This window comes from Haemorhous mexicanus, chromosome 4, assembly GCF_027477595.1.
Source record: "Haemorhous mexicanus isolate bHaeMex1 chromosome 4, bHaeMex1.pri, whole genome shotgun sequence".
Classification (NCBI taxonomy): Eukaryota; Metazoa; Chordata; class Aves; order Passeriformes; family Fringillidae; genus Haemorhous; species Haemorhous mexicanus.
The window spans coordinates 70,100,874-70,113,394 of NC_082344.1; the positions used below are offsets into that span (position 1 = coordinate 70,100,874).

Below are 12,521 nucleotides of genomic sequence, written 5' to 3' on the forward strand. Positions count from 1 at the left end.
CACCAGACAGCAAGAACGAAATGATTGTTAAAACAATAAAGCTGTTAACAAGGATGTCTTTTAAAATGAAGTAAGATGCACAGAATCCAAGCATGATTTTACTGATGTAACCATCCTTAAGAGTCACTAAACCACCATGAATTCCCGATCTCCATCACAGCAGTAACACATCAGCCATCTGCCAGCGTTAGAATGTCACACTCCATGGGTGGCATTTACTATTGACTTGGTTTCCCATCATTAGTAGCATATAACATCACATGCTGTTTTCTGTGCTATGCTTTTCCAGTTGGACAATCTCCCCTTTCTCTAAAAGAGATAAATATGGAAGTTTGTGGTTATAACAAGGTGCGTGCAGGGGGTTTCCTACATTCTGTAGGAAACAGCAAATCTTGTGGCTATTAGCTATTATTTGTAGTTCAATAGTAACAAGATATTCCTGTCAGGCCTCTCCCTTTACTGCGTTTGGGGGTGTAGGAAGATATCTTTAAACATACCTCCCTTTAAGGCATTTTAAGATGCTACATCCGTGTCTTATTAGAAAATATTAGAAAACATTACATAAAAGTCCCAAGGAAAAGCAAAAAGAAGCTTTTCCCTACGCTTAAATAAAACAGGAAGACGCTTCAGAAAGACGCAGCCCTCATCCAACAGAGCCTTTTACGTTCATAAAGAACTGGAATCGGTTCCTCCTGCCAGGCCTGTGGAGCATGACCTCGAGCGCGGACAATGCCTGGGGCCACGGGCAGGGGCTGTGTGTCCCGGCTGGGCTGGGCGAGCGCGGGGCGCGGGCTGAGTCCAGCTCCGGCTGGAACGGGGACGTGGCTCGGGGCGGGCGGCCGGGCAGGCGCGGAGAGGCGGGAGGAGATGGATGGAGAGGCGGGGACCATCCGTGCGAGGGGAGGCGGGTCCCGCCCCGGCGGCCCCGCCAGCCCGGCAGCGCCCGCGCCGCGCATCCGGGGGTGCGGCGGGAACTACCGCTGGAGCGGCGGGGACTGCCGCTGGAGCATCCGGGGCTGCCGGGGAACTACCGCTGGAGCATCCGAGGCTCCGGGGGGAGCTACCGCTGGAGCGGCGGGAAGCACCGCTCCCCGCTGGAGCATCCGGGGCTGCGGCGGGAACTACCGCTCCCAGGGACCCCGGCGCCCCACGGGGCGCAGCATGGAGAGCCCCGCGGTGACCTTCACGCTGGCCTACCTGGTGTTCGCCGTGTGCTTCGTGTTCCCGCCCGACGAGGTGCGTTCGGCGGGGCTGACGGTGCAGAGCCTGCTGTCCGCCTGGCTGGGCAGCGAGGACGCGGCCTTCGTGCAGTACCACCTGCGGCGCAGCACCGGCACGCTGCTGGCGCACTCCCTGCTGCCCCTCGGTGAGTAGCGCTCCGGCTTCCCTGGAATGAGCACCCCGAGCTTTGTAACCAGCGGGCTGCACCGCTGCACTCACAAAGGAATTGCAGTTTGAGTACAAACTGGGGAGTGAGGGGCTGGAGAGCCGTGCCAGGGAAAGGGACCTGGGGCTCCTGGGCAGGGAAAGCTGAACGTGAGGCAGCAGTGCCCTGGCAGCCAGGAGGGACATCCCTGTCCTGGGGACATCAGGCCCAGCATGGCCAGCCGGGCAAGGGAGGGATTGTCCCGCTCTGCTCGGGGCTGGGGCGGCCTCACCTCGAGTGCTGGGGGCAGCTTTGGGTGCACAAGGTAACAAAAACATTAAACTATCAGAGAGTGGCCAAAGGAGGGCACGAGGATGGTGAAGGGCCTGGAGGGGAAGCCGTGTGAGGAGAGGCTGAGGGCGCTGGGTCTGTTCAGCCTGGAGGGGACAGAGGGGAGACTTCAGTGCAGTTACAAATTCCTCGAGAGGGGAAGACAAGGGACAGACACTGATCTCTGCTCTGTGGTGACAGTGACAGCACTGAGGGAATGGACTGAAGTTGTGTCAGGGGAGGTTTGTGTTGGGTATCAGGAAAAGGTTCTTCCCCCAGAGGTTGGCTGGGCACTGACCAGGCTCCCCAGGGTAGTGGTCACAGCACCAGCCTGGCAGAGGTCAAGGAGTGTTCGGACAATGCTCTCATGCATATGGTGTGACTCCTGGGGTGTCCTGTGCAGGGCTCAGTGTTGGATTTGACGATCCTTGTGAGTCCTTTCCAGTGCATCATCCTCTGTGATTCTGTGATTTAACCAAGGAATGCAAATTGTCTTTCTTTAGCCATATAATTCTCTAAAACTAAGTGGCATCTCACAGGTAATTTTATTCAACAGCCAAATTCAGATTGCTTTCCTTTAGGTATATAATTCTGGTAAAAATCATTGATGCCTAAGAATTTACCTCAGCTTGCTTGAGACAAGAGGCTTGAATTTGAAGTCATCCAGAAATACAATACCTCTCTTGGAGGTGAGCTCACTGGTTAGATAACCGTATGATTCAGGGGTATCTGCTTTTGCAGATACTTAATTGTTTTCTGAAATTAAGGTTTTTTTCCTTTACAGGTTATTACCTTGGTATGTGCTTTGCTGCACCTGAAAAACATCTCTGTTTTTTCTACCTGGCTTCAAAAGAGTGGAAAACTTTCTTCTTCTTCGCCATTCTCCTCCCAGCAATCACCAGTGCCCTGGCATATTACTGGTCACGGAAAGGTTGGAATAATCATCCACTAGCCCGGACACTCGCTGTTCACGCCCTCCCACAGTCAGGCTGGAGGGCAGTAGCTTCTTCCATCAACACAGAATTCAGGAGAATCGACAAATTCGCTACCGGAGCGCCAGGAGCGAGGGTGATCGTTACGGACACGTGGGTGATTAAAGTGACCACCTACTGTTTACATGTTGCCCAGCAGCAGGACATTCACTTGACGGTGACGGACTCCAGACAACACGAACTCACCCCAGACTCCAACGTGCCCGTGCAGTTCCTCACCATCCGCGTTGCCAGCGTTAATCCCTACGTCAAGGCATTCGATATCCGGTAAAACAACTGCTAAACCTGTTATGTTACGTGTGTGCTGTTTGATGGTGCTGAGGGAGCACTTTTGTGACCAATCTGGAGACTCATCCCTTCCTTTCTGGTCCCTGCTTGGTGTTCAGGGCTGCTGTATGTGCAGTTCTGCCATGCTGTGCAGGGAAGGTTGTTTAGAAAGCTTCGTACACGTGCAACACTGAATACACAACGGATAAACAAAGGGATTGGCCTCTTTGATCCATTCTTAGGGAGAGGATTGTGCTGGATGCAGAAAGAAGTAACTGGATAAAATTAGGTGAGAGATGGAGAACACAAATGAAAGGTAGAATTTTTAGTCTTTTAAATTTTGGATGAGGAGAAATAGCTATTTGTCTAAAACTGTCTATTGCTCATCCACGACTTTGGATTTTTCCTTGTGCTTAAGGCTCACAATTTCATCACTGCTTACAAGAGCTCTCACTGAGCTACTGGATGCCAACTGCCCCTAAAACAAGGAAGAAGTTTTGGTCCCTTTCTGACTTATGTGTTCTCATAACAGTAAATCATAACAATTGTGAACTGTTAGGGCTTGTTTTGCAAGGGCCCATGCTGTTTATCTCATTGGTCTCTGTGTAACCAGGCTAAAGTACAAGTTCAGCAGAAACCTCTGAGTGCTAAAGTCTTTGTTGTCGTGTTATTAAAAGCCATCTTAGTGCTCCTAAAATTATATTTGAAAAGGTGTCTTTTTGCTGTGAATTTGTATGTCAGGAGCATTTATTAGGTAATTAAAAGCATGCAGATCACCAGACTTGTAGGTGTGCAAGTGGGGCAAGCACGAGAAAGGCAAAGAGGTGATTATGGTAGAGATGCAGGTGAACAGAACTCAGAACAAGAGGATGGTTAAGGTAAGCATGACAATGCTAAGAAAAGAGACTTTTATAGACCTCTGATGGTGATGACCAAATTAGTATTGACCAGCTAATGATTTTCTTCTGCAAGCACTTCAGTGCCAGAGTACACCACAGCTGAGAAAATCATGACTTGTTTGACAATTCCTTTTATGGAAAAAAAGTCCTAAGCCCAAATTGTATTTTGTGACTAAACAGAATAGCATCAAGAACAGTGTTTAAAAGCTGTTCTAGTAAGATGTCAGTGATAGTAAATCTCTGCTAGAATCATCCAGGGTCATTGTATATATCCAGAATCAGAATCAAATACAGTGAGGTGTTTCTGGAAGAAAAATGCTTTTGTGCAGGTGGGCCATATTTCTCTGCATGTTCAGTATGAATTGTTCCTCTGGTTGTAAATGTCTCTGATTTGTATAGACAGCATCTGTTAAATGACATTATCCTGTAGCAGTAAAAACAATGGAGACCACCGAGAGCTAGAGTTAAGCCAGCCTTGCACTGGGCTGGGCTCTGGGAATTCAGAGAGTGGTAGGAAAATGAGGGCAGTCTTCCAGGGACTTCTCCATGAAAGCTGTTTAATGAGTAGAAGCATTGAGCTGAAGAGTTTTGACACTACAGTTCAGAACTCTTAAAAAGGGATGACAACAGGAATATATCACTGTAGGATCTGTGTGAGGTCTCAGGTGCCACTTAAGTGCTGTGGACATCACTTTAATTTAATTTACAGAAGCAGCTGGTGTGAAACACAGCTTGCTGCAACCTTAAATCCAGCAGTGGTTTGTGACCTTTGTGAAATTTCTGTGATTTAGATTGTACATAAAACCACAGAACCTGATAGATTGACATTCCTCTGCTACTTGTGTAGTACTATATCACCTTGTGATGCCTGCTGCATGATATAACTAATTTATCCTAACTAAATTCCCCAGGAGTTTATAATTGAGAATTTAGATATTGTCTAAGTAAATAGGCATTAAAAAAGTGACAGAAATGGTGCAAACAGCACTTTGCATTTAATGTATGATTTATATGCCTATATTGCTTATGTTCATGCTGATTACTTCAAAAGCCTTTATTTTTGTATGATGTTTTAGCTGACCTCTGACATACCCTATTGGCAATCTTACACAGTTATTAATGAGGACAGAATGTTCTGTTGACCAAGTTGTGCCAAAACCAATAACTAAACAACAAAAGAAACCAAGAAAACACAATTCTGTGTATTTATTCTGACTAATCAGTACCAGCTTTTCTGTGGATTCAGATGTTAACCTTTGCAAGGTACTATCAAGGTATTTGGGTGGATAATCATGGTGTAACATTTTGCTCCATCTTCTCTTCTTCAGGTTGAACTCCACAGAGTATGGGGAGCTCAGGGAGAAGCTCCGTGCTCCTATCAGCAATGCAGCTAATGTTGTGATCCATCAAAGCCTTAGTGATTTATTTTTAGAAACATTTACATCTCTGGTGGAAATAAACCAGACATACCACGTTCCAAGCACTCAGGTGAAACTTTCTATCCATGTGAGACTGTAATTATACTTTCAATATAGATGAGCCTGTGATTACTGTGTAACTGATAAATCTTTACCTAGGGCTATCTCAGGTGAATTATTAAGAGATTTCATGGTTGTGAGGTTAACAAAAAGGTTTTATTAAAAATATTGATTAAATGACAAATTATTATTAAATTATAATTATCGTGTGATTACTGCTTAATAATCCTCATTTAATAATTAAGCAGTATTCAGTCAGTAATTAAATGGTAATTAAACAGCAGTTAAACACCCTGCTACTCTCTACACTTCTAATAATTCAGCTAATTTGCATACAATATGTTTTAGATCTAATATAAACTGTTACTTACCTTTCTGTAGATAGCAGATACCAAGTAAGGGATCTCTTGATCCCTTGAGAGGTCTCCTACCTACCTGAGGCTCCCTACAGGAGAGCTCCATGGGCTTGGGGGCTGCAGTCACTTACTTAGAGTGTAACTGATGGTTAAAGTGCCCCTTGGTGTGGGTATACAGCTGAAGGACTTACAGTTTCATCTCATGGTACTGATAAGCCCCTGATAAGACATGGTCTAGATTCCTTAACTTCCTGAGAAGATACAGCCAAGCACAATTTCTTAGGATCTGAACAGCCAAGGCTGACTCCAGTCAGGCCTCCTGGTCAGTGATGCCAGGAACCCAAGTGCTCTTTGTTTAGTCAGGGTGATGCTTCCTTCACAAATGCTCACCTGCTGTGTCTGTAAACTCATCATAAACCTTAACTCTTTCTGTTGCTTCTGTTCCTGCTACAGGGAGCAAACTGTATTGTGAGCATTTCAGTTTTGAGACACAAGAAATGACATCATGAAATAAAGTCCCCTATAATAATTGCTACTAAAATGTTACATGAACACATTTGGAAATGATGACCTTGCACTTGCAGAAGTGCAGGGTCATCATTTATGGGGAGCCAGAGCCACAGCTGCTGTTGCTGTTCTTTAGGCAGTTTGCTCCAATACAGCTTGCTTTTCTAGACAGCCAGGTTCTGCTGGAACTTCTTCTGAAATAAACTAATGATTTTTAATTGAGGTTTGCTTTAGTTATAATTATTATGTCTATTATTATATGGTGTTAATAATAACAACACAGAGTCCTACTTCCAGTAATAGTCACAGAGACCTGGTCATTATTATACTTGTGCAGCAGTTGGAAGTGTGACTGCAGCACTGTCCAGTGTACCAGAGGGAACCAATTAAACCAGTACTGGTGACCCTGCAGGGAGTCTGTGTCCACTGGTTCAGCTAATGGAGTGAGGGGTTGGTATCTATGTGCAGCTTATATGGTTTGTGAATTAGCTAAAATAAAACTGGATCAGGTGTGTCTGCACATTGTGTTGTGTGATTGCACTGCCAGCAAAAAGAGATGGTCACAGTAAAGAGAAGATACTAAAGCCGCTTTCTTGCAGAGCATTTAATTTGTAACACATTTAAGTGTCAGCTGAGCTGAACTTGGGTTTGACATTGGGTGATAAATTACATCATAGATGATGATAAGGATGTTAAAAATACACCATTGAATTTTTCCCTATTCTGAAGCTCCATTAATATGTTGAAAAAGTTAGTTAATCTTTCTATGCTAGAATTTTTCCTGCTTTAAAGCTAAGACCTAATTTCACAAGTTAAAGCTGAGTAGCTTGTGTTCATGTGGCTCTGCTCCGCAGCCCAGCTGACAGTGCAGCTGAGCAGACACCTGAGTTGACAAGGGAAGAACCGCTGGAGATGGGAACTAGAGACCACGTAGAGAGCTGGCTTTTGTTCCACCAAGAGCACTTTGAACAGATTCAGGTCTCTGTGCCTATTCAGTGTGCTGTCTTTTGAGCTTTGTCAAGTTCTTGGACAGCTGGAAGACATGGGAAATGCTAATTATTGTTTATTAATTGTAAAACACTTCATAGCAAGATGTTGTCCCCATGTGCAACTGTAAGTTCATAAGTTCATGTGGCATAATTAACTGTGGGCAAAATTGGTTGTTCCAATTTTATCCAAAAAACTTAAGTAAATTTCTGGACCTTCAGGTTGAGCATCCTTGTGTTCAGTACAGCCCTGGTTTCCTCATTTATGTCTCTTACTTAGAAAGATGGAAGATAGGAACAGCCATTTGCTGTTTAAGTGTTTGCTTGGTTTGTTTTCCTTACTTTACACTGGTCCGTTTTTGAAAAACAGCTTGAATGACAAAGCTGGCTGCATACTTACCTTGCTGTGGCTGCTGGAAGCTCTTCAGAGAGTTAAAGAACATTTATTTTTCAGTCATTTTTGTTTAATCATTAGTCTCATGCAGCAGTTCTGGGTTTTCTGTTCCAAGAAAAGCTTTGCTATCATTTGTTAGAGAGTGTTCTAATAAAACCATTTGATACCCTCTGGTGGGGCAGTTCTGCCACAGATGATTTTCTAAGAGCCTTTGAAAAAGCAGTAACAGGAACCATTTTCTGTGCAGTTCACAACTTTGATGGTTTTTCTCCTCCCTCAGGAGCTGGAGCCATGCATAGGCTGTATGCAGACTATTGCCAACATCAAGCTCATCAAGAACTGCCAGGAGCCCAACGAGGGGGAATGCCAGCAGTGCTACTGCCGGCCCATGTGGTGCCTCACCTGCATGGGCAAGTGGTTTGCCAGCAGACAGGACCAGCAGCACCCAGAGACCTGGCTGTCGAGCCAAGTGCCTTGCCCGACTTGCCGAGCCAAATTTTGCATTCTCGATGTTTGCCTAATACGATGAGTAGTAACTTGGGTATGTTTTAACTTTTTTTATTTGACTGTGTTTCATAGTGGGTTTGGTTTAAGGCCTGCTAGATTTGTTTCTGAGACTTCATGTTCAACCAGGGTACAAACTCTAAAGGTTTCTTTTACAGTGTTGAAAACAGATGTAAACCTTTTAGTTCTTTTCCACTTTTACCTTATCTGTGGATTTTACTCACCTGATGTCAGCTTCTGGATTTTAATTTTGTTTAAACCCCTGTTTTCCTTTCTTACATTTTGGATGGAATAAGGTTATCCTTCTATATTTGCAGTACTGTTGTTTTTTTCAGATTTTAACGTAGGTTAAATTCTTTATATTTTTAAATTTAACTTGGGTTTTGATTATTTAATAAAGGGCTAACTGAGAAAATTGCTTTGGTTAGACTTCATTGATACTTTTGTTATTCTTTAATCCAGTTGTAAAGTTATTAATAATCTTTGCAGTTGTTTTTCAAACAAGTGCACCAGTTGTGTTCCTTCAGCTGGAAGGACCTACTTCCACTACATCTACCACAAAGGGTTGTAGTAGGCTGAGAAATGTAATCCCTGAAGATTTACAAGTCCTGTATGAACATTTTATTCCATTAATTTGCCTCTAGCATATTTTTGGATGGATGTCTTTATTTCAAACAACAGAAGGATTTGTCAATCCATTTACCTACACTGCTAATACATGGTTAAAATCTGTTGGTTTCCAGGAGCTACATTGCTTAGGGTTTCAATGTTCTTTAGGTGATGGAACTTTTTTTTCATACATTTGAAGGGAGTGCAGCAAACATCCGAGCTTTAAATTGTAAATTAATATCACTGTTGGGTCACATAGAGAAAGGCATACTTTAAAGCTTTGGTCTACAAGAATAAAACCTCTTAATACCTCCCACCTGAATCCCACAAGGATTCAGGATCCTCCCACAAGGATCTTACCAGTAAATCATGGGCAGAGGTGGCATGCCAGTGATTACATGACAACCTCTTGATTACCATGACACACAACTGGTTTGAGCAGGAACAGGTGGCAGGATGTAAAAATGGTACAAGTATTGGAAGTACAACTGTGAAACATTTCATGAGTCTCAGCTGAGCTACAGGTGGTGAATGCACCTACCTTGCACTTGCAACCAGCCAGGAAATGGTTACAAATGTGGCTGCAAGCAAGAATCCATAGAGGGGTAAAGAATTGAAGACAGATCCGACAGCATTGCTTGAAAACTAAGATTTAATTGCTGGTGTTGGATTTTAACTTTGGAATTTTTAAATAATATTCATTTGTAAAAATCCAAACTGGTTGAATTTAAGAACATTTATTGCTTCAGCATATCTCATTTGCTTTATATACAACATCTACTATGCAATTAAGTAAACTACCTGTTAAAACAGTGGCTTCTCTGTTTTCCATTACCTCCTGTTTTGGATTGTATGGATGTACAGAGTGAAAATTTGACACTGAGACAGGTTGTGTGGATTTATCTCTCTTTCCCAAAGAGATCTTCAGTGGCATGTCACTCTTCATCTGAATAGAATTAAATGGAGTTCTGGAGTTTCAGACAGATTTGTTGGTAAGTCTGAAAACTAATAAAAAAATCTAGGAGTCAATCAGCAATTGAATTTAAAATATTTCCTTAGTACTTCTGTGGGAAAGTTATTTCAAGGTTTAAAATGGTCTCTGCAGGATTTTTTAACCTTTGGAAGGGTCTTGCACGGTAGGATGGTGTTGTCTGACATGCACCTATCACTACACAGCAGCCTTCACAAATAAGCATTTTGTAACATTTGTTTCTGAAAAGTTTACATAATGTGGCACTGATACAAGGGATTGGCCCTTGAAATAGTTGCAGAAGAGAGGGTAGGATTTTGGAGCTGTTGTTTTCCCATCACCAGTCATTCAGTTCCTACCGCACTTAGCCTGTTCAGAATAAAAATATTCATTGTAAAGAATGTGAGGCTAAAATCATAAAGGCCTTGAGAATCTTAGATGCATATAGTTGCAGATGGTTTTATAGACTAAAGCCAGGTCAGTTGCCAATAGTATCTCATGTAATAAAAGCTTTAAATTCCTCATTGCCACTGCAGTGGAATCTACTCTGAGTTGACTGAAAGTTTTCACTTCAGTGGAATTTTGCTTTTGCTCATCCTACCTCTTTTGTCAATATAAAAGTACAACAGAGTAACAGTCATAAATGTTTTATACCCTTGCATCTTTTAATACACAGAAGTGCCTCTTAGAAAACTTAGTAATAATTACCAAAACAAAATTATGGTTTATGTTAGTGATAATACCTGACTTATATTCCTTAAAACAAGTCATTTTCCCCAAGTTTAAATTCTCAAAGTAATCTGACATGCCTCCAACATTTGTGAGCTTCTGAAAAACTGTATGAGAGAAACAACTTGTTAAAAATCTGTATGAACGTGAAAATAATAGAGTACAAAAATATGCATTTGTCAGTGTGATAGCCTCAGGTTATCATCCAAAGAGCCACAGGGCCATTTCTTTAATGTCCCTTCCAACTCAAACTTTTCTCTGATAATGTTAAACTTGCTAGACTGCAGCTAAACACCATTCCATTCAGGACAAACCTCAGTAAGACTGAGGCTCTCAGTGCCATTTTAAAAGAAATGTTTGTGGACTTTGAGCTGTTTAAGGAGTTGAGATATAAATCCTCAAGCTCTTATATGGATTACGAGACATTTTCTTCCAAAAACATACTGCAGGATTTCTCAGTTGTGGTTTTTGGGGTTGGTGGGTTTTTTCTGCTAGATAGCTTGCCTGTTTAAAATGAGCAGTGTTATTTGGATAGCCCTTAGGGAAAAGGCTTCATGAATACATGCAGTTAATCTTAAAACCCTCTGAAGAGCTCAATAAAAATACAGTCAACTCTTTGTAAGACTTCTGAGTTTAATTTTAAAGTTATGTTTACCAAAGAAAACTTTATATGAGTGGAAATCAGCCTGGCTTATCTGTATGCAGTGTCTTACCTGAGAACATGGGAATAAATACAAATGGGGCTTAAATTCTCCTCAAGGTGCACATGGTAAGTGCTCCTTGGATGGATTTTCCTAGTACAGCCTGAATGCAGAGGGGTGCATAAAAGGAAGAAGGTGTGTATGAAGTCTCTATAAGAACCTCAGGAGGGACAAAAAAGCCTCCAAATACTTTTCACAGCTACCAGATGGGAAGGAGTGACACTGGATGTCATGAAATCAGCAGGGGCAGTGACTAAAAATTTGTTTTTCCAAGGAAGCGCTGGCATTGTAGCAATGGTGTGTCCTATATGAAACACTTATTTTGTTGTGACCTTGCTCAGATTTATTACTGTGCACCAGCAATAAAGAATTTATCACATTCCTATATCACATTCCTGTAGTAGAGGACCTATTGGAGTGTGTCCAGAGGAAAACCATGAAGATGTTCAGAGGGTTGGAGCACCTCTGCTATGCACACAGGCTGAGAGAGGAGGAAGTGTTCAGCCTGCAGAAGAGAAAGCTCCAGGGAGACCTTAAAACACCTTCCACTACATAAAGGGTCTCAAAGAGGGCTGGAGTGGGACTTTTTACAAGGGCATGGCATGACAGGACAAGGGGGAATGGCTTTAAACTGAAAGGAAGTAGTTTCAGATTATATAGAGGGGAAGAAATCCTCTACTGTGAGGGTGGTGAGGCACTGGCAGAGGTGACCAGAGAAGCTGTGGATGCCCCATCCCTAGAAGGGAACCTGTTCATGGCCGGGCTGGATGGGGCTCTGAGCATCCTGCTCTAGGGGAAGGTGTCCCTGCCCATCACAGGGGAGTTGTAAGGAGATGGTCTTCAGTGTCCCTTCCAACCCAAATCATTCTGTGATTTTGTTAAACTAGCTAGCCTGCAGCTAAGTACCATTCCAGTCAGGATAACCTCAGTAAGACCAAAGTTCAGAGTGCCTTTCTTAAGAAATGTTTGTTGACTTTGAGCTATTTAAGGAACTGAGATATAAATATTCGAGAAAGTTATCTTTAGGGTCCTTTTCAAGCCAAACTGTTCTATGATTCCATTAATGGTATGAAATGTGGGACACATTCCTGTGGCGTGTACACTGTAGTGGCCACCAACCCCTCACGAGATCTAGGATAAAAATTACTTGTCCCAAAACAAACCCTTGGCTATTGCGTGAGGTGACGCCGTGATGTGGGAGCTGGGTTTTCCCTACGTTTGCAAGCGGAGTGGGCCGGGGATGCAGCCGGAGGGAGAGAGTGTGAGAGCAATGGTGTCCCTGGTGCGAGGGAAGCTGCGCTCGGGCCTTCACAGGGGCGCAGGACGCTTTTCTCTCCTCCGGACCGAGCAGCGCTCCCTCAGCATCATCGCCGGCCCGGGCTCTCCCGGCCGCGCCTGCGCTCCCCGCCGGAGGACGGGCCGCGCCTGCGCTG

At 43.5% G+C, this 12,521-nt stretch overlaps 1 protein-coding gene across 1 annotated transcript; it reads left to right on the forward strand.

Moving 5' to 3' along the window:
• The first annotated feature begins 915 nt into the window (after nucleotides 1-915).
• On the forward strand, nucleotides 916-11,004 carry TMEM129 (transmembrane protein 129, E3 ubiquitin ligase). Its single transcript, XM_059845344.1, has 4 exons — nucleotides 916-1,366; nucleotides 2,481-2,955; nucleotides 5,183-5,342; nucleotides 7,856-11,004. The coding sequence occupies exons 1-4, from the start codon at nucleotides 1,162-1,164 to the stop codon at nucleotides 8,102-8,104; spliced, it is 1,089 nt and encodes a 362-aa protein (XP_059701327.1). The 5' UTR covers nucleotides 916-1,161; the 3' UTR covers nucleotides 8,105-11,004.
• Nucleotides 11,005-12,521: the final 1,517 nt, after the last annotated feature.